General features: G+C 50.4%; 1 protein-coding gene across 25 annotated transcripts in view; it reads left to right on the top strand.

Moving 5' to 3' along the window:
• KIAA1755 overlaps window positions 1-8,263 on the top strand; it is a 45,833-nt gene extending 37,570 nt beyond the window's left edge. For 16 of the 25 annotated variants that reach the window (XR_014832019.1, XR_014832018.1, XR_014832017.1 and 13 more), the window contains 3 exons: window positions 1,419-1,541; window positions 2,201-2,422; window positions 7,005-8,263. Coding sequence is in view for 18 of the 25 variants with exons in the window: in XM_085003291.1 (XP_084859417.1) it covers window positions 1,419-1,541; window positions 2,201-2,422; window positions 7,005-7,706 (1,047 nt within the window). In the remaining 7 variants the exon portion in view is untranslated. Of the gene's footprint in view, window positions 1-27; window positions 1,542-2,200; window positions 2,423-7,004 lie in introns of those variants that run through there. The other 9 variants (XR_014832015.1, XR_014832014.1, XM_085003294.1 and 6 more) reach the window with 6 other exon arrangements.
• Window positions 8,264-25,433: the final 17,170 nt, after the last annotated feature.

The raw sequence follows: 25,433 nt of genomic DNA, 5'->3' as shown, positions 1-25,433 counted from the left end.
GTTCTGCCCCCCCTGTCCCTGCCCCAGCCACGCGCTTTGCTCTGGTACAAAGGACACCAGGTGGGCATCTTGGAATACCTGACGCACACGCATAATGGGTGAAGACATAACTCTGGAAGCTGCCTTTATTAAACACCAACTTTGTGCCAAGCCCTGGGCCCCCACCATTTTATAACCTCATCCCTTACAAGGGACATGGGGAAGATGCCAGGGTTCCTCCTACCCATCGATGAGGAAACTGACTAGGAGACGTGACATCACCTGCCCGTAGTCGTACACCTGGGGGTGTGTCCCTGGAGCCCACACCTGGCACCACTTTGTCCAAATACTGGTGCCTCAAATCAGCCTCTCCTTCATGCTTGGGGCCATGGAGGACAGTGCGCCTGGAGCCAGATGGCCTGGGTTCCAGTCCCAGCTCCTGCACTTACTAGCGAGTGGTGCGACCCTAGACAAGCTGTGTAGCCATTCAGTGCCTCGGTTTCCTCATCTGTCAAATGGGGGATAATATTAATGCCTGCCCCATGGGGCTTTGTGAGGATAAAGTGACTGATGCTCTTCAAGACACCCCAGGAGTTCCCTTTGTGGCTCAGCAGTTAACGAACCTGACTAGGACCCATGACATTGCAGGTTCGATCCCTGGCCTCGCCGAGTGGGTTAAGGATCCAGTGTTGCTGTGAGCTGTGATGTGGGTCACAGACACGGCTCGGATCCCGCATTGCTGTGGCTGTGGTGTAGACCAGTGTCTACAGCTCTGATTCGACCCCTAGCCTGGAAACCTCCATATGCTGCAGGTGCGGCCCTAAAAAGCAAAAAAATAAAAATGAAAAAAATTAAGGACACCCCAGAATACAAAGAGGACTTGTGTTCATGAAGCCTAGAGCCGTTTTACCTCCTCAGTCTCACTGAATCCTCACATCTACCCCGTTTTACCGCTGAATGAACTGAAGCCCAGAAAGGGGCAGTGACTTGCCCAGTTCACACAGGGAGTGCAGAACAGGCCCATGCACCTTCCTCTACAGCAGGCAGCTTTTTCTCTAGTGCTGGTTGCATGCCCCCAGGGATGGGGAGCTCATCACTCCTCTTCTGATTGGACAGCCCTGAGTGGACAGAGTAAGCTAACAGCATTTGCCATCCTGTGACTTCATTTGGAGAGTCTGCCCTCAGGGCCTATGGTGCTCAGGGCTCTGGCCTTCAGGTGGCGCACGTGGGGCGCCCTCTCCCCTCCGGATAATTTAAGAATAGGACAGTGTACCCCATGCCCCGTGAGCTGTCTCTTCTCCTCCCTGGAATTGGGATGGTTTTAGTTCAGGCCCATGGGCACAGGCCCAGCCCCTGAGAGACTGAGGACAAGACCTCAGCCTCCTAGGAAGGTGGGGAGCTGGCCAAGGGACATCTCCCCAGCAGCCCCTCACGTCCAGGTCAGCAACTGGATGGAGCAGGAGGGAAGCCAGTACCTGCAAGTGCTGACCCCCAAGGACGGAAGCCTGGAGACAGTGGAGAAGAACCACGCCATGTTTGAGGACTTCTTCCTGCAGGCTGCGGTGGGTTCCTAAAACTGAGGAGCAGGGCTGGAGCAGATGGAGAGGGCAGGAGAGCGGGTGGCACTGCTGGGGCAAAGGTGCAGAGGTGGGAAAGGGCAGGAAAGCTTCCCGAGATAATAAGGAGAGCAGCTAGATACTGTCTCCTCCAGGAAGCCTTCCCTGATTCCCAAGTGCAAAGAAGACCAATCTCAGAATCCCTGGTGGGTTTCCTAAAATATAGATTCCAGGGTCCCACGCTGGCCCTACTGAACCAGCCTCGGTGAGGAGAGGCGGGGAATCTGCAACCTTGATGAGCTGGGCTCTGGGCTGCAGGGTGATTCAGCCTCTGTTCCAGCTATCAGGGACCTTGCAGGCCAGTGATGTTGGGGGGCCAAGGAGAAGAGAGGCAACAAGGAAACAGCCAGAAAGGGAGAACCGTGGGCATGCAGATGAGGCGCCTCTAAGTCACACTTTGGGGCTTGGGAATTCTTCCAGAAGAAGGGGACACTAAGCAGAGTCCCAACTGGGCAAAGTGAACCCTGGATCCCCATTTTATAGATGGGGAAACTGAGGCTCAGGAAGTCTCAGAACTCAGCAGTGGGGCAGCGGGAGGTTCCCGACTTCTGGGGGAGGCCCAGGCTGAGGCTGGAGCTGCATAGACACCCCCGCTCCCCGCTCAGGCCCAGTACCGCCGTGGCCTGGAGCTGTCCAAGCAGGCGGCCCAGCTGGAAGCTGCAGCCAGAGGAGCCGGGGAGGCAAGAGGATCAGAGCTCCCGGAGCTGGCGGCCTTCGCCTTCACCCAGCGGGCCTTCCAGGCTAAGCTGACCCACTTCTACATGGCAGCCGAGAGGCAGCGCACGGACCTGGAGACGCTGCTCCACCTCCACCGCTTCTGCAAGAAGGTGAGCCTCGTGGACCAGCCGCCTAGACTGCCCCCACCCCGCCAAACCCCCAGGAGGTAGGGTGGGGGCAGGGGGCAGCCTAGACACAGCACTGGGCTCTTTGCATGAGTCATCCCGTGGTCCTGTGAGCGGGTAAAAGCGTTACCTGTGTTTTCCAGAAGGGACATGAGGTATGTGAGGTTATTACCCTCCTAAACCAGATCTGACTGATCCCCAGCCCCAGCTTGTCTCTCTACACCCTGTGACTCCGGACGTCAGCTTGCAAAGGCCCTCAGACATCACCTATTTCTTAAAGGTTGGGATTAGGGGAGGGAGCCTGGGGATTTCTGAGAATCCAGTCAAAGCCATGGACTTTCTCTCCACAGCTAGACTTCTGTGGGCAACCTCATAGGGTCAAGACCAGACTAAGAACCTTGATCGCGGAGTTCCCATTGTGGCTCAGCGGGTTAAGAACCTGACTAGTATCTATGAGGATGCAGGTTCGATCCCTAGCTTCATCCAGTGGGTTAAGGACCTGGCATGGCTGCAAGTTGCAGCGTAGGTCGTAAATGCAGCCAGGATCTAGCATTGCTGTGGCCGTGTCACAAGCTAGTGACTGTAGCTCCCATGTCGACCTGTAGCCTGGGAACTTCCGTATGCCGTAAGTATGGCCCTAAAAAGTAAAAAAAAAAAAAATCCAAAAAACAAAAACCTTGATCTTGTCCCAGCCCTCTATTGTGGAATTGGGAAAACAGGATCAGAGAAGGGCCATCACTTAGCCCAGGTCACACAGCAAGCGATGGTACTCTTTCCTGTGTCCTCCATTACCCTGTGCAGAGGCGGAGGGGGGGTGTAGGGGACAGCCAGGGGAGGAAGGGACAGTTGGCTGAGGGTGGGCCCAGAAGCTGCTCTGAGCATCCTCAGAACAGAGGCCTCAGTCCTCACCAGGAACCCAGAGTTTGGCCAGGAGGGAGGGGGCATGGGCAGAGGTGAGGTGGGTGGGTGGGGAGAACAACGCCACGGCTTTGCATCTGTCATCTCAATTCCACGAGGCAAAGTTGATCAGCCCTATTTTACAGAGGAGGAAACTGAGGCTCAGAGAGGGGAAGCACCTTGCCCAAGGCCACACAGCTAGAGAAAAGAAGAGCTGGAATTTGAATCCAGATGTGTCCATGTTCTTCTGCAAAGTGAGGGAGATGACAGCCAGTTCCCGGGTCCGAGCAGGTGCAATGACGATGGTGATAAGGATTAGATGAGGGCGATGGGGCAGCCCATGTTATCGACTGTGTACTCCACGCCAGACCCTCCTAAAATCACGTCACAAGCCTCGCTCAATTTAATTCTCAGCCTGTCCGTGTGAGGGAGGGGTGCCACCATGGTTCCCATTTTACAGATGAAGAAACTAAGGCTTGAAGAGGAAAGTGGCTTGTTCAAAGTTCCCCAGAGGACCGGTGGTCAAGCAGGATTTCACGGAAGAGCCCCAACCCTTCCTAAATGCACTTAGCCAAATCCCTCCTTTTTCTGATGGGGAAATGGAGGCCTGGGGGTGGGAAGGGAGCAGCCCAAGGGATCTGTAACCCAGGTGAGACAAGAATCCACAGCTCTGGCCTGGCTCCAGCGCCCTGAGCGGCGCCTCGCACTCAGGACAGAGTGTGGGGAGAGCCTGACTCCAGCCTCCCAGCTGTCAGGTGGCACACGGGGGATGGAGAACACAGGATGCTTTGGGGCAGTGGGAGGGACTCCGGTCCACTCATGCTGGGGACACTGGAAGGACAGGCCACGCTCTGTCTCCCTTGGGCAGCAGACAAGGGAGGCTGATGTGGGCAGAGGCAGTGAAGGGATCCCCCGCTCCCAGCTGTTCAGAAGTTAGAGAGAAAGAGAGAGAGAGAGAGCAGGACCTGAGACAGAGTCAAGGCTATGCCTGCCTGGGCCATGCGACCTTCACTGCCCTGGCCTCAGCTCCTCATCGGTAGTAATGGTGATAATAACCAATGCTTGATTCCCTGGTGGCACAACTGGTTAAGGACCTGGCATGGTATGGGAGTTAGTGTTGTGGCTCCGTGGGTTAAGATCCCAGTGGTGTCTCTGTGAGGATGCGGGTTCGATCCTTGGCCTCACCCAGTGGGTTAAGGATCCAGCGTGGCAGCAAGCTATGGCCTATGTCACACATGCAGCTTGGATCCTGGGTTGCTGTGGCTGTGGCCTGGGTCTGTAGCTGTGGCTCTGATTTGACCTCCAGCCTGGGAACTTCCATATGCTACAGGTGCAACTGTGAAAAAAAAGGAAAAAGGATCTGGTGTTGTCACTTGCAGTGGCTCAGGTTGTTTTTTATGGCACGAGTTCAATCCTTTGGCCCAGGAACTTTCATATACTGTGGGCACAGCCAAAAAAAAAAAAAAAAAAAAAAAAAAAAAGGCCTTCACATACCGTTTTATTGTCACACCCACCCTATGAGGCAGGAAACACAGAGAAGTCAAGTCACTCACCCACAGTCACACAGCGAGGCAGCATAACTGAGATTCAGACCCAGGTCTTCTGGCTGTAGTGCTGGCCTTGCAGGGTGGTGACAGAATTAAATTAAATGCAAACAACCCCTTGGCTTTAGCTCGAATTCGGGATTATTACTTTTAACACCAATTGGATTCTTATCATTAGGAGGAGGAAGAGGAGTATTGCCACATGAGTTAAGGGCATCTGGAAGCTTCTGTCCTTGTTTGCTAATTTTAGTCCCATTGGACGTCCCTGGAGAAACCAAACCAACTCTAGGTCTTCTGAGGCCTTTGCACAGGCTGTTCCCTAAGCCTGGATAGCTCTTCCCCTGGACAGGCTGCCTTCTTACCTTTTGTGGCACTCAGGTCACATGTCCCCACCTCACAGAGGCCCTTCCTGGCCACCCAGCGCCTGCCTCTCCTTCTCGCTCATCCCCTGTCCTGATCACTTCATGGTGATTTGCAATCTGTTGCTTCAGCCCCTGCTCGCCTGTCCCTTATCTGTCACTTCAGAGCTGGGCACCCCGAGGCAGAGGACGGGGTCTGACTGGGTCCTGGTTCTATCTCAGTGGGAGGAGTGAGAGTTTGGAGGGGGACGGAAGGCTGGGGTGACTGCGGGAGGGTGGAGTCTGCTGCAGGCCTCACAGGACAGGAGCGGGTGGCCTTGCCCTCAAGTCCCACCTGGGCCATCTCTCCCTGTTCCACCTAGGCAGGCCCCTTCTCCCCTCTGGCCCTGAATTTTACTCCACACAACAAAGGGTGGAGCAAGATTCATCCCCTTCTCTGTCCAGCTTGGCCCGGAGTAGCTGGTCCCAGACAGACAGACAGACAGACAGACAGATAGGACGGCTTGGGGCTGGGCTCAGCCCCAGGTGGAGAGCGGGCGTGCGACAGCTTTGGCACTAAATAATAATAACACGATTGTGCCGCTAACGGAGATTTATGGAGCCCTTTCCCAGCCATGAGCTGCGTGTGCTTCCGCGAATATGAAGCCATTTATCTAAAGACAAGTTCCCTTAATCCGTGGAAAGATGGTTTCCTTGGAGAAAATGGTTCTACAGTCCCTACCGCCTAACAGCTCGCTGTCGGCTTCTAAATTAATGGAGAGAAAGATTGTGTTTTTCACAAGCTGCTGGGAACGTGTTGGCTTCTTTGCAGCCTGCAGACATTTTGTGGGTGACGTGAGGACAGGCAGAACCCTAAAATGGGACGGAGGCCTGGCCCGAGTGAGGAGGCCTCCAGGCCTGAGCTGGCTGACAGTCTCGCTGTGTGACTGCAAGGCCATGGCCCTGCCTGGGCCAGCTTCATCCGGGCAAGGAGCCGCTGGGAAGGTACTGTCTTGAAGGCTGGACAGAGCTGAGTTCCAATCCCAGCTCTTCCCCGACTTGCAGCGTGACGGGGCAGTGATTTCCCTTCTCTGAGCCTCAGTTGCCTCCTCTGTAAAATGGGCTTCTGGTTCAGTGTGATCATACACGAGAGGCATAGAGCCTGGCAAACAGTTGGTGCTCAGTAAACATTAGCCGGACTCCTCCCTCAGCACCACTTATCAGGGGTTCATTCAATTGAGAATGCGCATGTTCAGCTCTCAGATTTTTGTGATTGGCATTCCCACTGTGGCACAACAGGGCAGGTGGCATTTTGGGAGCGCTGGGATGCAGGTTCGATCCCGCGCCTGGCACAGTGGGTTAAGGATTCAGCACTGCCGCGGCTTAGGTCGCAACTGCAGCTCAGATCTGGTCCCTGGCCCAGAACTCCATATGCTCCCCCTCCAAAAAAAAAAACAAAAATTTTTTTTTTAAATTTTCATGATGATCTGTCATAATCTCCACTTTACAGAGGAGAAACTGAGCCCCAGAGAGGGTGGCTTCTAGGTCTGTGACACTGGGCCTGAAGATCCCAGGTGCTGGCTCTGTTTCTCAGGGCTAACAGAGGGGGAATATTGTCATCATGGTCGGTGGAGAACATCAGTGTCACCTGAGGGGGACCCTAATATTGACTGGACATTTAGTATTAACCCAGTCTAGTAACACTTATTCTTCAAGCTTCCCCTCTGCTTGGAGAGGCACGTCCCCGTCCTTGTGGTGCCCCCACCTCCCTCTCTTCTTGTCTCCCAGGTGACCTGGTTCCACATGGACTGCCAGGACCTGATGACACAGCTCAGGCTGGGCAAGGCCCAGAGAGCCAGCCCTGGGGACCAGCGTCGCCTCCACCGCTACCTGCAGCGCCTGGCGTCCGAGTTCCCGGCCGAGAAGCTCACGGCCATGGGGCTGCAGGTGGCCTCACTGAGCCAGGAGGGCCTGGGCCAGGACCTGTGGGAGGAGGCCCGGGAAAGACACGAGGAGATCCAGACCCTCCTAAAGAAGGCACTGGCCCGCTGTCCCTGCCCGACGGGTCCCCCTGTCCTCCCAGCACGCCTGGAAGTCCGAGAGGCGGCTGCCAAGCGCCAGGGGCCGAATGGAGAAGTCACTCCCGAGGGAGGACGGGGCCTGCCCCTCCCGGACTCACCAGGCCTGGATCGTTCGGCCAAATCCTATTGGCCTCCTTGGGCCCCCAGACGGGGGCAGAACAGAAATGTCCAAGCGGCCCCTCCGCCCCAGGAAGCTGGCCAGGCTCTCGAGGCTGATGGAGGCAAAAGCCCCCACGGGCCCCTGGATCCTGCCCCTGAGGGTTTTCTCACCACCCTCTTCTCCTGGCAGCGGCTCCCCAGGCAGAGTCGGGGCCCCCACGCTGCCGGGGGCAGCTTCTCCTCTGAGGGGACAGGCTCACTGACGTCTCTGGAGGACTCACCCCACACAAGTCCCCCTGCGTCCCTCTAGCCAGGAGTTCCCGTCAATCACATCAGACTCTGGGGTCGGAGGGGTTGTGGGGGGGGCTGCTAGATGGAGCTGGGGCACCCGGGATGACCAGGACATGACTGAGTTCGGCCTCCCTGAGCTCAGAGGACGAGAACCCACGCCTACTCCTGGGCCCAAGGAAGCTCCGGGAAGACCCGACTCTCACACGTTCAGAAAAGTGAGCGTGGCGGGCAGAGCTGGACCACTCGAGCGTGGGACTGGCTCCCAGACCCTGGAGTCCCATCATGGAAAGAGCTGTTGGGACAGGCTCTTCCACAGGCCTCCGACTTAGGCAGGCCGAACCCCCTGCTGGGGTTCAGGGGTACACAAGCTCCCCCCGAGGGCCCGAGGGGCAGAGTTGACTTTGTATAGAACCTGGGGTGGGGTGACTTGGGAGTGGCTTCTGTCTTAAGGTCCTACGAAACAGACCCTTGACAAGGGTTCAAGTGCACGTTTATTTGGCAGGGATCCCAGGAACCACTGGCGGAGGAGCCGGGAGGCGAGTCGGGAAAGGAATAAAGGGTGTGCTGTCAAGAGAATTACCACATGTCATTTTCTCGCTGGCATCACCGGCCTCGGGCAGAGAGAATCACCTGCTGGAGGCCAGTCAGTGCACGCGGAGCGGGGAAGGGAGGTGGGCCGTCTGCTGCCTCTCTGTCACTTGGCTCCTCCAACTCAAGATCAAGGAACCCCAGAGAGGACCCCCTCCCGCTCCCAGATCTCTCTCTTCCTCCCCTCCCCACCAGAGCTCCTCGGAGCCTGCCATCCTCTCTCTACTGCAAGCCCCACCTCTTTAGACACAGGCTCTGGTGCCCAGTGTCCTTGGGTTCTGCTGGTCGTTGGGGCTGGGTGTCCCCATCCAGCAGGTGGGGCGGGGGAGGGTGGAGGAGGCCTTTCCACCTCTGTCTCAGAGCTTCCAGAAGACAGTGAGCCTTCACGCTGCCCAGAGTGACCCTGGCTAGTGCCTCCCCTGAATGCCATTATCCTGGGAGCGGGCGCCTGTCTCTGCCTTAATGGGATGCATCACCAAGATGGCCTCTGGTAGCCTAGCCCTGGAATTTTCCTGGCTTGGGAAAGAGGGTGGGGTACACATCCTCCCACAAATTGAGGCTGTGGAAGGAGAGGGAGGACAGGAGGAGGCCTAGGAGGACAAACAGAGTTTCTCAGCCGTCATCTCGGCAGAGAGAGCCACACAAACCTCAATGCTCCAAATGTCTTCAGGAATCTTCCAGGGCTCAAGATTTCGTCAAGAGTGGTCTGGGGCCGGTCTGCCTCAGAACCACGAGCAGAGCCTATCAAAGGCAACTTCCTAAGGGATCCCACCCCAGTTAATTAAAATCAGACCCTTGGGGCCAGGGGTGGCTGGAATTGCATTTGTAACCAACTGCTTGGTTTCCCCCCCTGCAACACAGTGAGGCAGGGTACTGTTGGGAAACACTTGGGGTCGAGGTCTGAGCACCCACCCCCCGCCCCCACCCCAAGCCAGCTCTGATTCTTGCATTCCAGTCTCCTGACTTCTGTCCAGACAGGCCTAAGAATGCAGGAGGCATTTGATCAGCCCATCTCCATCTATGCCTATTGCCTCAGAGGGGGGGCTGAAGGCTCTTAAAATGCTGTTTCCATAGCAACAGCATCCAGCCAGTGGGGACCACAGGCAGGGAGCCAGAGTACCTGGGGTGCAAGGATGAAAACTGACTTCTGAGAGACTACAGCTACTGTGAGAGATGAGGGGGGCTGCGGAGGGGTATGGATGATCCAAGAATCCTTGGGAGGAAGGAGTCCCCAAAGCTTTCTTATGCATCCTTCTGTTTCTAAAATGAGCCAAATTCTAACAACTTGTCTACTCACAGCAGCCCATGGGGGAAAGGAGGATGCAGAAGTGAAATATAATAATAATATTAATAGAAAATATTTATCCTGCATTTTTAGTGCCTGACTTGGTATTAAACCCTTTAAAAGCTTTAGAGGGCTTGTTGAATTTTTCACAACAATCCTATGAAGCCAGTACTAATTTCACCTCATTTTACAGAGGAGGAAACGGAGAGCCAGGGAGGCTTAGTGATGCCTTGCCCAGTGTCACACAGCGAGTGGCAGAGCTGCCCAGTGTCACACAGTGAGTGGCAGAGCCAGGACTTGATTCAACACCGATGCTTGGGACTCATCCTTAGACCAGCCTGGGTTGATTGCTGGTTCTTCAGTGGCCATGGGCCCATACTCAGAGGACTAGAACCCCCAGAGGCAGGCTGCTGTTTGGAAGAGATGATGCCCACATCTGGCTGATGAAGACATCGGCTCAATGGGCGAGGGTGGGTGCTAGGGCATAGGATCAGACGGGATTAAGATGGCAGAATAGAAGGACTGGAGCGCACCTTCTCGCATAAAAACAACAAGATTACAATCAAATGCTGAACGACCCTCAACCAAATGGACTGGAAACCTGCAGGCTTTGTCCCCTCAGCAGACCTGCTGTGCCTGGACAGTGTCATGTACCCAGGAACTCTGGCTGGGCGGAGCTCAGCCCTTTGAGAGTCCTTATCTGGCCACCTGGAGCACCAAGGGCAGAGTGGCATGGGGTCAGTCACACAGCTCTGGGGATAGAGGGACCAGGTTCCTACCCAGGGTTCATGGCTCATAGGATGTGAGTCCTTGGCCAAGTTAGGCTGCCTCTCTGTTTTTTGGTTTTATTTTTTTCTTTCCTTTTTTTTTTTTTTTTTTTTTTTTTTTTTGTCTTTTTGCCATTTCTTGGGCTGCTCCCGCAGCATATGAAGTTCCCCAGGCTAGGGGTCCAATCAGAGCCATAGCCGCCTGCCGGAGCCACAGCAATGTGGGATCTGAGCCACATCTGCGACCTACACCACAGCTCACGGCAACGCTGGATCGTCAACCCACTGAGCAAGGGCAGGGATTGAACCCGCAACCTCATGGTTCCTAGTCGCATTCGTTAACCACTGCGCCATGATGGGAACTCCAAGGCTGCCTCTCTGTGCCTTGGTTTCTTCTCTCATAAAGTGAGAATCGTCAGACCTCAGAGGCTTGCCGTGAGTATTAGATGAGTTAATATGAGAAAAGCTCTCAGGCCCCTGGAACCTAGTAGGTGTTCATTAAATGATATGTACTGTTTTACTTTGGCACAAACCCTACCAGCCCCTGATTTCATTACCCAGCAAATCATGGAGGAAATTTTTCCAGAGGACACCAAGGAATTCCCAAAGAATTTTTCACTCTTTGAATTGTGTAGATTCCCTAATTAGTTTTCTGGATCCCCAGTTGTCTCTCAAAAGCCAAAAGGAGCTGGTTGATTGACTTTTGCCCTGACCTGCCCCTGGAGGGGAGCCTGACGTGCTCCCCTCCAACCCTGCCCCCACCCCCCCAAAGATTCCCTGCTAATCCCTAAAGGCTGCACGGAGGACGCAGAGGTGCTGTGTCTGTGGGATCTTTTAAGAATGTTTGGGAGTTCCTGTTGTGGCTCAGTGGTAACAAACCCGACTAGTACCCATGAGGACTGGGGTTTGATCCCTGGCCTCGCCCAGTGGGTTAAGAATCCAGCGTTGCTGCGGCTGTGGCGTAGGCTGGCAGCTGCAACTCCAATTCGACCCCTAGCCTGGGAACTTCCATATGCCGTGGATGTGGCCCTCAAAAGAAAAGAAAAAGAAAAAAAAGAAGCTTACAGCCTGTTCTGATGGAAAGAAAACAGGGCTAACAAGACCTAAGTCTGCCAGCAACATGCCTGGGAATGCCCCACTGTGGCGGGAGCCCCCTTTATAAGCTCCAGGGATGGTGGACAAGGCGGGGTAGGAGGAGCAGGGTCTGGGCGTCAGGGACCTCACGTGACACTGTGGCCCTGCTGCCAGCTGCCTGCATGACCCAGGCAGGTTTCTTCCCCTTTCTGGCCCTCTGTCTACCTGTCTGTCTGTTCAGGTCATTGCGTGGATCCGGATCTTTCTCATCTTTGGAATCGAAGAGCTTTGAGTCCAGGCTTAACAACCTGGTGACTCCGAGCAGATGGCTGCCTCTCAGTTTTCCCCATCTGTCCAATGGGTTTGTCAAGCCTTCAGGACCAGGATGATAAGATCTCGGGGTCCCTGAGCCCCACACCGGGATGTTTTCCTTTCCAGAGGGGCGGCTGCTTTGTAAAGGAGAAATCCACTAGGGGGTGGCTTGGGGCAGAAGTAGGACTGAGTCCAGAGACGTTTAAGCACTTTACAGCTTACAGAGTGCCTTTTTGCCCCTCCATGTCTCTGTCTGATCGTCCCTACAGCCCCAAGGGAACAACAGTCATGCTCTAGGATGTCTCTGCTTCACAGAGGAAAAGACTGAAGACTGCAGAGGGGAGGTGACCGGCCCAAAGTCGCACAGCAAGGAAAGGACAAGAGAAAGGGACACCTTGGAATCTGGCTCGGGGTCTGGTCCCTGCCAGGCCCAGGAGAGCAAATGCCAGCCACCCTGAAGTGGGCACCCACAGTCTCACGTTTTCATGTTACCTACCTCAGACCCAGCCGGGGCAGCTGGCCGGTGTCAGGGGACAGGCTGCCCTCATGAAACAGAGATGTTCTGTTCTCTGCAAGCTGTGAACTGGCTTCCAGCCTAGAACAAACCCATCAGCCCTGAAACCCCACCCTCTCCCAGCTGCAAAATAGCCTCTGAGGCCAGAGCCGGGGGGCCCCCTAGAGAAAAAAACAAGGCCTCTTGCTGCATGGCAGGAATCCTGTGTCCCATCCCCTTCAGACTGGGGCATGATGGGGACCTGGGCGAACCACTGTACTTCCTCGGGCCTTATTTTCTCCATCTGTGAAATGGGGGGATTGGGATGGCCAGATGGTGTTGTCTGGCCTGCAGGACTCCTGGTCTGCCCTCCCAATCCTGCCTCCCTTTCTGTGTATGACCATCCAGCCAGGTGCCCAGGTGGAAACTTGCAAGTTGTCGTTGAACTTCCCCAGAGCCCCCAAATCCAGGCTGCTCATCTCTCTCTAATTTTCTGCTTCTACTTGACCTCTTCCTTTCCCAGCTGCATCCCAGCCTCCACCCCCTCTGCCCCGGATGGTTGTAACAGTATCCTTCCTGCTGACTCCTGGGCCCTTTTATCCATTTTCCACACAGAGAGGGATTTTTGCAAAATGCAAAATAAACCAGTCCCTTGGAGTTCCTGTCGTGGCTCAGTGGTTAATGAATCCTACTAGGAACCACGAGGTTTCGGGTTTGATCCCTGGCTTTGCCCAGTGGGTTAAGGATCTGGCATTGCCATGAGCTGTGGTGTAGGTCGCAGACACGGCTTGGATCCGGCTTTGCTATGGCTCTGGTGTAGGCTGGCGGCTACAGCTCCGATTAGACCCCTAGCCTGGGAACCTCCATATGCAGAGGGAGTGGCCCTAGAAAAGGCAAAAAGACAAAAAACAAAAATCAAAGAACAAAATAAACCAGTCCCAGCTTAAAACAGCTCAGTGGCAACCGAGGACTCTCCAGATAGCCTCCCCCCGCAACCCATCGCTGGGATCCACAGAGTTCTGTGTGGCCAGACCTCCGCCCACCAGTCTAGCCTCGCCTTACTCCCCAATCTCCATGTTCTCTGAGTTTCAGCAACACTGACTTCCTTTCTGTCCCTCGGTCACTCCAAGCTCTTTCTGAGGTCAAGTTCTCCTAGAAGCAGACCTGGCAATGAGGATTCAGGTGCAGGCGTTCATGAGAGACACCACAGAAAAGGGAAACAGGACCTAGAATGGAAGGAAGCCGAGGCTCAACTTCAGACCAACTTCCCCAGCCTCTGCTTGATCACGTGGGGACCCCTGGAGGGTATTTTCACACCTCCGAGGCACTGCAGTCCTCTGCAAAACCTGCTGCATGAATCAGGGTCCAGGAGCCCAAGGGCAGCGCTTGGAGGAGGGTTGCAGGTGTGGGCCCATAGAAGATAATATCCTGGGAGTTCCCGTCCTGGCTCAGTGGTTAACGATTCCGACCAGGAACCATGAGGTTATGGGTTTGATCCCTGACCTCACTCAGTGGGTTAAGGATCTGGTGTTGCCGTGAGCTGTGGTGTAGGTCAAAGATGCTGCTTGGATCCAGCGTTGCTGTGACTGTGGTGTAGGCCGGTGGCTGTAGCTCCAATTAGACCCCTAGCCTGGGAACCTCCATATGCGGCCCTAGAAAAAGACAAAAATAATTTAAAAAAATAAGATAATATTCTGTATTATGAATATGTAGCAAACTCTCATCACTAAATTGTAACTTTTAAGAACTCCAACTTGAGGAGTTTCCATCATGGCTCAGTGGAAACGAATCTGACTAGTATCCATGAGGATGCAGGTTTGATCCCTGACCTTGCTCAGTGGGTTAAGGATCTGGAATTGCCATGTGCTGCAGTGTAGGTCACAGAGGCGGCTTGGATCCCATGTTGCTGTGGCTGTGGCGTAGGCTGGCAGTTACAGCTCTGATTCGACTCCTAGCCTGGAAATCTCCACATGCTGCGGGTGTGGCCCTGAAAAGACCAAAAAATCAAACAAACAAAAAAACACACTCCAACTTGAAAATAGATAAAGGATCTAAGCAGGCATTTCTCTAGGAAAGATACATACAATGCCAATAACCTCGTGAAAAAATGCTCAACATCATTAGCCATCAAGGAAATACAAATCAAAACCGCTGTGTGATATCACTTCACAGTCACTAGGATGGCTAGAATAAAAAAGCCCAGTAATAAGTGTTGGCAGAATATGGAGAAACTGGAACCCTCATACATTGCTGTGGGAATGTAAAATTACGCAGTTGCTTCGGAAGACAGTTTGGCAGGTCTTCACATGGTTAAGCATCAAGTTACCAAAGGACCCAGCAATTCCACTCAAAGAAATGAACACATAGGTCCACGAAAGAATTTCTACATGGAGTTCTATAGCAGAATTGTCATAGCTAAAAGGTGGAAGCAGCCCAAATATTGATCAACCAATGAACGGATAAACAAAATGTAGTGTAACCATACAATGGGGTATTATTCAGCCACAAAAAGAAATGAAGTTACTTCCTAACCTATTCTATAAAGCTAGTGTTACCCTGATACCAAAGCCAGATAAACGTTTCACAAGTAAAGAAAATTACCGGTCAATATACCTTATGAACATAAATGCAAAAATCTTCAATGAAATACCAGCAAACCAAGAGTTCCCACTGTGGCTCAGCAGGTTAAGAACCCAGCTGGTCTTCATGAGGTTACAGGTTCAATCTCTTGCCTCACTCAGTGGGTTAAGGATCCAGCATTGCTGAAAACTGTGGCATGTGGCTCAGATCCCACGTTGCTGTGGCTGTGACATAGGCAGTAGCTGCAGCTCCGACATGACTCTTAGCCTGGGAACTTTCATATGCTGCAAGTGTTACCCTAAAAAAGTAAAAAAACAAAAAAAATTTTAATTGAAAAAAAAAAGTACTAGCAAACCAAACACAATAGCACAGTAAAAGAATTATACAGTGTAACCAAGTGGGATTTATCCCAGAAATGCAAGGGTGGTTAAACATAAGAAAATTAATCAATGTAATATACTACATTAATAGAATGAAGAGGGGGAAAGCATGATCCTATCAATTGCTGCAGAAAAGACATATGACAAAATCCAATAGCCTTTCATGACTTTTTTTGGTCATACCTGCAGCATGCAGAAGTTCCTGGGCCAGGTATCGAACCCACATCACAGCTGTGACAAAGCCAAATCCTTAACTCATTGAGCCACCAGGGAACAAACAAAACAAAATACAAAAACAAAAGCAAAACAACAGGAGCTCCCATCGTGGCGCAGTGGTTAACGAATCTGACTCGGAACCATGAAGTTGCGGTTTCGATCCCTGGTCTTGCCCAGTGGGTTGCGGATCCGGCGTTGCCGTGAGCTGTGGTGTAGGTTGCAGATGGGGCTCGGATCCCGCATTGCTGTGGCTCTGGCGAAGGCTGGTGGCTATGGCTCCGATTGGACCCCTAGCCTGGGAATCTCCATATGCCGCAGGAGCAGCCCTAGAAAAGGCAAAAAGACAAAAAAGAAAAAAAGAGAGAAAAACAGCAAAATACCATTTTGAAAACTAGAATAAAAGGAAGCTTACTCAATATGATGAATGGCATTTATGAAAAACCCATAACCAAGATCAAACTCAATGGTGAAAGACTGAAAGCTCTCCCCTGAGATCACAGGATGCCTGTTTTCACTACTGCTATTCAACATTTTACTGGAAGTTCTAGACAACAATATTAGACAAAAAGTGAAATAAAAATTGTCCAATTAGACAAGAAAAAGAGCAATTAGCTTTTCAAAAGAAAGGAAAGGCATCCAAACTGGAGAGGAAGGAATAAAGTTGTTTCTATTCACAGATGGCATGATTCCGTGTGTAGAAAATACCAAGCAATCCGCAAGAAAGCTGCTGGTGCTAATAAGCAAATTCAACAAAGTTGTGGGTTACAAGATCAACACAAAAAATCAGTTGTTTTTACACATCCTCAGTGAACAGCCTGAAAAGGAAATTAAGAAAGCAATTTCATTTCCAAAAGCATCTAAAAGAATAAAATACTTAAGAACAAATTTAATCAGAGGCGAAAGGCTTTAAAACACTGCAAGATATGAAACACGGCTGAAAGGAATTAAAGAAGACCTGAATTAGCAGAAAGGCATCATGTTCACGGGTAGGAAGACCTAATACTGTTAACATTTCAGTACTGCCCAAAGCCGTCTATAGATTCAACATAATTCCTATCAAAACTACAACAGCCTTTTTTTTTTTTTTTTTGCAGAAGTAGAAAAGCCAGTCCTCAAATTCATATGAGGCCTTACAAGAGGCCCCACGTAGCCAAAACACCTTGAAAAGAACAAACTTGGAGGACTCACAGTTTCCCATTTCAAAACTTACTACAAACCTACATTAATCAAAAGAGTGTGGTATGGCCATAGGGATAGACATCTAGACAAATAAAATAGAAATAAAGCCATGCATGTACTGTCGATTGATTTTCAACAAAGATGCTAAGTCCATTCACTGTGGAAAATATAGGCTCTTAAATAAATGGTGGTGGAACAACTGGATTTTCACATATAAAAGAATAATGTTGGACCTCTACTTCACACCATATACGAAAATTAACTCAAAACGAATCAACAACCTAGATGTAAGAGCTAAAACTATAAAACTTTTAGGAGAAAACGTAAAGGTAAATCTTCACAAGCAATGGATTCTTAGCTATGACACCAAAAGCTCAAGCAACAAAAGTAAAAATGGATAAACTGGACTGCACCAAAATTAAAAACTTCACATCAAGGACATTATCAAGAAAATGAAAAGGAGTTCCCATCGTGGTGCAGTGGTTAACGAATCCGACCAGGAACCATGAGGTTGCGGGTTCGGTCCCTGCCCTTGCTCAGTGGGTTAACAATCCGGCGTTGTTGTGAGCTGTGGTGTAGGTTGCAGATGCGGCTCGGATCCTGCGTTGCTGTGGCTCTGGCGTTGGCCGGTGGCTACAGCTCTGATTCGACCTCTAGCCTGGGAACCTCCATATGCCGCGGGAGTGGCCCAAGAAATAGCAAAAAGACAAAAAAAAAAAAAAAAGAAAATGAAAAGTCAACTGACAGAATGGGAGAAAACATTTGCAAATCTGATATGTGATGAGGGTTTAACATCCAAAATATATAAAGCATTCCTACACCTGGGAAACAAAAAGACAAGCCACCCAGTGTAATAATGGGTAAAGAACTTGAATAGACGTTGCCCGAAAGAGGACAAACGAAAGACCAACAAGCACACAAAAAGATGTTCAATTTAATTAGTCTTTAGGGAAATGCAACTCAAAACCACAATGAGGTAACACTTCACACTTACTATGATAGCTATAATCAAAAAAACAGAAAATATAGGAGTTCCTGTCATGGCTCAATGGTTATCAAATCCGACAAGTATCCATGAGGATGCAGGTTCGATCCCTGGCCTTGCCCAGGGGGTTAAGGATCCGGTGTTGCCTTCAGCTGTAGTGTAGGTCGCAGACACAGCTCAGATCTGGCGATTTTGTGGCTGCGGCGTAGGCCAGCGGCTACAGCTCTGATTAGACCCCTAGCCTGGGAACCTCCACATGCCTCAGGTGTGGCCCTAAAAAGACAAAAGACAACAAACAAACGAACAAACAAACAAAACCCCCCAGAAAATATATATCCACGAGTATGTGGAAAAACTGGAATATTTGTATGTTGCTGGTGGGAATGCAAAATGGTACAGCCCCTGTGGAAAATATTTTGGTGGTTCCTCAAAAAGGTCAAAAAAGAGGTCCCATGTGGCTCCGTGGAGAAAGGATCTGGCATTGTCCTGCTGTCACTCAGGTTGCTGCTGTAGTGCAGGTTCCATCCCTGGCCTGGGAACTTCTGCATGCGGAGGGGGCGGCCAAAAAAAAAGTAAGCATAGAATGACCCAGAACTTCAACTCCTAGGTATATACCCAAAAGAATGGAAAACGGGGACTCAAACAGATTCTTACACCAATGTTCACAGCAGCATTATTCATATTAGCCAAAAGGTGGAAATAACCCAAATGCCCATTGAAATTGGTACATACATATAGCAGAATATTATCCTGATGTTCTGATATATGCTACAATTTGGATGATCCTTGAAAACCTTTTGCTAAATAAAATAAATCAGACCAAAAGGACCAATATTGTATGATTCCATAAAATATCTAGAAGAGGCAAATCCATAGAGACATAAGAGAGATTAGAGGTTATCAGGAGCTGGGAGGAGGGAGGAATACGGAATTATGGTGTAATGGTTACAGAGTTTCTATGTGGAGGGATAAAATTTTTTGGAGATAGATAGTGGTAATGTTTGCAGGCTGCTAATGTAATTAACGTCACTAAATTGTACACTTTAAAATAGTTAAAATGGCAAATTTTATGTTATGTGTATTTTACTACAACAAGAAATCTTTTTAAGAAAAGAAGTACTGATAAGGCTACAACATGGATGAAACTTGTAAACTGCAGGCTAAGTGAAAAAAGCCAGACTTATGAGATTATGTATTATATGATTCCATTTATATGAAATGTCCAGAACAGGCAGATCTATAGAAACAGAAATTAGATGAAGTGGTTGCTTAAGACTGGGACTGTGGGGTGGGAGGATATGAATCACTAAAAGTTTCTTTTTGAGGTCATGAAAATGTTCTGAAAATGACAACAGTAATGGTTGCCTGTATCTATGAATATACTGAAAACTATTGATTTGTATACTTCAAATGGGTGAATTGCATGACACATCAACTACATCGCAATAAAGCTTTTTATTTTCTTTAAACAAACAAAACAGTAGGCAGAGGAGAGATGCACAGAAACAAAAAAACGATCATAGACAATCTGGGTGTAACTCTGACAATGCTTACAATTTTTTTCTCCTTTCAAGGCCTGGAATGTTCTTCCGCCCCTTTTCAATTAGTTAAGCCCTTCTTATCCTTCAGATATCAGCAACAGGGTCAGGCTTTCTGGCCATCCTGAAGGAGTCAAAATCCCCCTTTATCAAAACCATGTGGTTCTCCTTCATAGCACTTACCTCAATTGCGATTTTGTAATATTTTATTAATGCTCATAACCCCCCTTAACTGTGAGTTTCATGAGAGCAGGAACTGAACCTGCCTGTTCAATGCACAGGGAAGAAACTCAACAAAATTTGTTAGATAAATGGATGAATGAATGAATGCCAACTTTGATTGATTAGTAGGGACTGCCTAGAGCACCTGGTAGGCTCAGTGAGAAGGAATTCTATTATTGATTAATGATGTCTGCTATGGACAGAGGCAGGGATAGCAAAATAGATGTGTCCCAAATCTGCCATCCCTGAGCTACACAGGGCCATGCCTTAGGGTCCACCATCAGAGGGCACTCTAGAAACAGTTTTATCTCCCCCAGCTTCCAGAAGGGGAGTGCAGTTGTCATCCCAGCTGGCCTTGATAATCAATCACACAGCCATGCAGTGCCCATTAGGATTTGTCACTGAGCCACATCCAGGTGCACTAGGCAGCAGCAAGCAGGCTCATTTGCATCTCATATGCGTGGAAATTTGCATACGCCTCCACAGCCCTGTCTCCTTGCAATTTTCAAGTTAAAATGTCATTATCACTCCTGCGAAGCCTGTTATTTCTTGATTTCATTCTCCCTGCACCTCTACCCCCACAATCTCCTAAGCCTCAGACACTCAAGCCTGGGCCGGGAGAAGGAAACGGGTTTAGCTCTGGTTCTGCTGCTGATTCACTTGTGATTTCTCTTTCTGGGCCTTGTCTGTGTCTAGGCACAGGGACAGGGATGGTCCTGTGAGAGCAGCCCTTCGACCGTCACAGAAAGTGCTGCCATAACTTTAGCCACTCAGGGTGGCTCTGTTTCCCACCTCTGAGCCTTTGACCCGCTGTGCCCTCCTCCTGGAAAAGCCGCCTCCTTTTTCTACAGGATGAATGTCCAACGTTCCACCCTTCAGCTCTCTGCTTACACTGTGGCACAGCCCCTTGGTCATAAACCGGTTGGAGGAAGAGGTAGACACGTGACCCAAGTTCACCAATAAAATTTCTGTCCCCGGTTTTGGACTTGGGAATCAGAGATGCTGGACGGTTTCTGAACTGAGCATGTGTAAACTCAAGTTCAGAGGGCTACTCTGTCCAGCTGTTTCCATAGAAAGCAAAAAAGGAGTCTCAGGTGAGGAAGGACCAAAGCTGATGGGCCCAGAGCCAGCCTCAGGACGCACATAGGCAGCAAATGTCCTGGCTCCCAGTCTAGCCGCCAGCCCCAAGCCCCCATCCTCAGGCCTGGCTGCCCTGCCCGCTAGTGCTTCTAGCACTCAATTATTGCTGCTTTCTGCTCTTGCCATGCTTCAGCAAGCTCTAGGGCCTTGTGTTCCCCGAAACTGGCATGAAACAATAGGCATACTTCTCAAAAAGAACGTGCGTCGTGGCTCAGTGGTTAACGAATCCAACTAGTATGCATGAGGACTTAGGCTCCATCCCAGACCTCGCTCGGTGGGTTAAGGATCTGGCATTGCCATAAGCTGTGGTGTAGGTTGCAGATGCGGCTCGGATCTGGCGTTGCTGTGGCTGTGGTGTAGACCAGCAGCTGTAGCTCCAATTATACCCCTAGCCTGGGAACCTCCATATGCTGCAGATGTGGCCCTAAAAAGACAGAAGAAAAAAAAAAGAGCGTGGAAGTTGTTGTAAGATAGAAAGCAGAACTTAAATAAACTTTCTCTTTTGGTGTCTATACCAGGAAAAAGGGGCATCATAATCTCTTTAGAAACAGGAAATATGACTTTTTCTTTCTTTTTAAAAAAATTCATCGAAATATAGTTAATTTACAATATTATATAAGATTTGAGTGGTCAACATAGTGATTCACAATTTTTATTTTATTTTATTTTTTACTTTTCTTTTTTTAATTAATTAATTTATTTATTTTGCTTTTTAGGGCCATACCCGTGGCATATGGAGCTTCCCAGGTTAGGGGTCAAATCAGAGCTACAATTGCAGGCCGTCGCCACAGCCACAGCAACGCCAGATCCGAGCCACATCTGCAACCTACACCACAGCTCATGGCACTGAGTGAGGTCAGGGGTTGAACCCACATCCTCTTGGATACTATTGGGTTTGTTACCGCTGAGCCACAATGGGAACTCCTGCTTATCCATTCTAAATGTAATATCTTGCATCTACTAACCCCAAATTCCCAGTCAATCCATACCCTCCTTTCCAGATCTTGACTACTCTAAATAATGCTGCTGTGAACATTGGGGTATATGTATCAAGTTAACCTTTTTCTTTTCTTTGAGAAACAGGAGCTATGATCTTACTGTTCCAAAGAGCCTGGACTCAGACACTACCCAGAGGCTACCTCCTCCAGGAAGCCCACCCAGATGCCCCCACTCAAGTCAGAAAACCTCTCCTACATCTCTGATCCCCACAGCCCTTGATTTACCCTTCATGCCTAGCACTCACTCCCTTCATCTGGCCTTCATTCCCATGGGACTGTGTATAAGCTGAGGGCCCTGAGGCCTGGAGGTCTGCCCCACTCACTCGCTGACATTGTTAATTAATATTCATAAAACTGATATAATAACCATGCACATTTATTCTGTGCCAGCATTGTTGATTAGCCTGGGTTATCTCATTTCATCCTCACCGCAGTCCTTTGTGGGTAGGTCGGTTTTACAAATGAGGAAACTGAGGGTCAGAGAGGTTAGGTAACAGATCTGAACTCACACAGCCCGTAAGTGGTAGAACAGATGTGAACCCAGGCAGTCTCATTTCAGAATGTGCTCTGAATCTCTAAATGTAGATTTGGATCCCCTTAGCGGTGTCCCGTGACTTGAGGAGTTCTCAAAAATATACCTGCCCCAGAAGTCTTCCAGTCTTCTGTCCTAGCTTATGCCTGGTGCCTTGGTGTCTGACTTTTGTCCTCCTAATACTTTGAGCTACGCAAAGACCCAACAGTAGGGTAGCCAGACGTTTGCCTTGGACAGTCTTGATTAGTGTTTACTGTCCCCACATAATTATTAATAGTGCCCCAAAATGTTCTTGTTTGGACAATAAATTACATAGTTGGAGTTCCCTTCATGGCTCAGCAGCTAACGAACCCGACTAGGACCCATGAGGCTGCAGGTTCAATCCCTGGCCTTGCTCAGTGGGTTAAGGATCCAGTGTTGCCATGAGCCATGGGGTAGGTCAAAGATATGGCTTGGATCCCACGTTGCTGTGGCTGTGGTGTAGGCCGGTGGCTGTAGCTCTAATTAGACCCTTAGCCTGGGAACCTCCATATGCTGCAGGCGTGGCCCTAAAAACAAGAAAAAAAAATATTACGTGGTAACCCTACCCAGCTGGTGTGTTTCACTGAAGGAGAACACATTCCTGGGAACAGGGGGTGGGGACAGGCAGGTCTGGTGCCGCCTCACTGCTGAGAAGCAAGGCTGGGGCAAAGAAGTGGGGTCCAGGCAGCCTTGGGGCCCCGGGGATGTGGTGATGAGTCATGGAGATGATCCAATCAGCTGAGGCCTGCAGGGAGGGAGCTGCTGGCCCCTCCCTGTTTCTTTATCAATCCCAAGCATCCCGTTCACCCCGGGGAAGAAGCTGTGGGCAGGATGTCAGCCAGGGTCTAGCTCCCCAACCTCAACTCCTCCAGAAGGGGGATGACCTGCTTTCGTCCCCAGACCTCATTTGGCCCATCTGTTAAAATCGGGCCAATTACCGCCCCCTCCCCCCGCCCGCTTCCTCCATGAAGTCCTGTTGACAATAGCCACATTTGGCCGGGGCTCTTGGGAGATCTAGTTGCCAATGACCTGAGACGGGAAGCTCCAATGCCTCTGAGCAAGGAAAGGAAATATCCCAGTATCCCCAGCGCTCTCAGGGTGGGCCACTTCCCTCCCCTAAATGTGCACCTGAGCATAAGGGCCGCATCTAGGGTCTCATCCCACTCCATCATTTATTTCCCTGAAAGCCACATTTCCTCCTCTGGAAAGTAAGCCTGCCAGTCAGAGTCCCTACCCTCCAGGGCTCTCATGAGGTTGAAGGAGACGCATGGAATGCTCCGCATTGAAGGGCCATGAGTGGGAGGTGGCTGTCATTATTCCTGACTCATTTACAAGAGATTCTGAACTCCGAGAGGCCTCTGCTGGACCACCTCAGTGGAAGGAGGCAGGGGCCCCTAGGAGCAGAGCCCTAGCTCGGCCACTGGTTTGCTGTGAGCCCCCAGGCAGGTCCCTCCCCTTCTCTAAGCCCCAGATTCTCCTCCTTTTGCTGGGAGAGTATCAGATGGTGGAGGAGGTGGAAATCTGGAATCCTCTGGAGCAGAGAGCTGGTTGTTAACCTAGCTGGAGGCTGGCCTGGCTCTCCCTTCTTACCCCTGAATCTCAGCAACTCCGATCTCAATGATTCTTTCCACCCTGAAATCTGCTCCTGACTCTGTGACCCTGGGGTCCTCTTGGCCTCTTCAGGGGCCCAATTTCGACCATCCGCTCTCTGAGGGTCTCTGCTCTGTGGGTCCAAGCCAGGATCCCAGCCCCACCTTCCAGCCCTCCACACGTAACCACGTCCTGTGGCTTAAGGAAGCATTTTCCAGCCGGTTTTTGTCTCAACATTTCCCCATCTGTTGGCCAACAGTCCTGCAAAGCTGGGGTCACCAGGGCTGACGGGTGGGTGGGGGTTTTGCTTTTGTTTCCTTTATTGTTTCTAAGAAAAAGGCTTCAGCAGCTCTGACTCAATATGTTCCTGCTGCAAATTCGCTCTGGAAGGAGATCCAGGATTGAGCATCAGCTGTGTTTGACCAGAAAAGGCATGACTGCATCTGAGAGAGGGGTCTGAGCCATACGGGCTCCCAGGGACAGCACTGATGCTGCCTTGAACCAGAAGGTCCTGGGTCCAGACCCCACTCTGGGGCCTTCACACATATATATGGGACAGATTGTATTTGCCAAAGGCAGCCACAACGGCATCTATCATCTCACATGCTTCTCTTATAACGTGACCTTGACTCTCCTCCTATTGAGCAGTGGGGTCTATGTTCCCTCTCCTTTGTGACGCTTTGACCAATTGAGTGTGGCCAAAGTGACTTCCAAAACTAGGTCATAAAGATGCAAATCTACTTGGCTCTCTTTGCTACCAGATGCAATGGGTCTGCTGCTTGGGGTGCTTAGCCAATGAACACACCAAGTACTTCCGATTAAAGCAGATGCCTTTATTACTTGTGATAAGTAAGGAGACAGGGAGTTAGCTCTCTAAGCACTGCCTCCCCAAACAAGATCAGGAGAGTTTTAAGTTAAGGGCACATGTGTATTCGTGAAAGGGCAGGTGTGACCCTCCATGTAGAGGCAGAGTTCTAGATGCAATTGTGTGGGGTGACAGCATGCTCAAACACACGTGTGTGTTCAAAAACAGCAGCCCTCCCTACCCTAGGGGTGGAGATGTGAGCATTAAAATGATGCAAATCTTATTCCAGGTTGATAAAATCCAGGCACCTAGTTGAGCCGAAGTTCCCAGGGTCAGCAAAGGTCAACACCGGCATCCCTTAGGCTCCAGTTAGTCTGGTGGTTGAGTGCTCGAGGGGGTTATATCCTGCAAAACAACTCAAAAATGCGCTTCAAGTGGATCCCCACCTTTGAAACAGAACTGGGAGCCTTTATGATTGATTTATTATCTTTGCTATGGTTACATCTCTTGCCTGATAATAATCGTTTGTTCCTACATTCTTTGTTCTTTTAAAAACCATTTGATTACTGAGACCTCTTTTGGTTTCCATCTGAAGACCTAGGAGGTTATCGTTACCTTTTACCCAGGTCTTGGTAAAGAGAACACAGAGGGTTCTGAAATTCACGCTCTGGTTCTTTACTTAAGCTTGTCCGCTGCATGTGACACTTTCTTTTATTGCCTGGAATTCTTCTTCGGCAAGATATCACAGAGTCTGGTTTGACCCCATCCTTTTCTTTTTACTGCCTTGCTAGTACCTTGGAACTCAGCCACCATGCTGTATGGCAGTTCCAAATAGTTCACCTGGAAAGTGACCACCCGGAGGGGCCCGGTGTAGGTGTTTCAGCCACAGCCCCACTGAGCTCCTAGCTGACAGCCAGCTTCAATTTCCAGACCTGCAATGGGGATATGTTTGGTGTGATTCCAGCCTCCAGCCACTAAATCAGCCTTCAAGTGCTCCCCGCTGACAACATGGATCAGGACAAACCATCCCTAATTTTGCCA

Source organism: Sus scrofa, chromosome 17, assembly GCF_054392235.1.
Source record: "Sus scrofa isolate SSC_HxYL_T2T_F1_AM1 chromosome 17, Sscrofa_HxYL_maternal_Yorkshire_Landrace_v2.0, whole genome shotgun sequence".
NCBI lineage: Eukaryota > Metazoa > Chordata > Mammalia > Artiodactyla > Suidae > Sus > Sus scrofa.
Note: the sequence above shows the minus strand (reverse complement) of the source record. Positions and strands in the feature narration are given on the sequence as shown.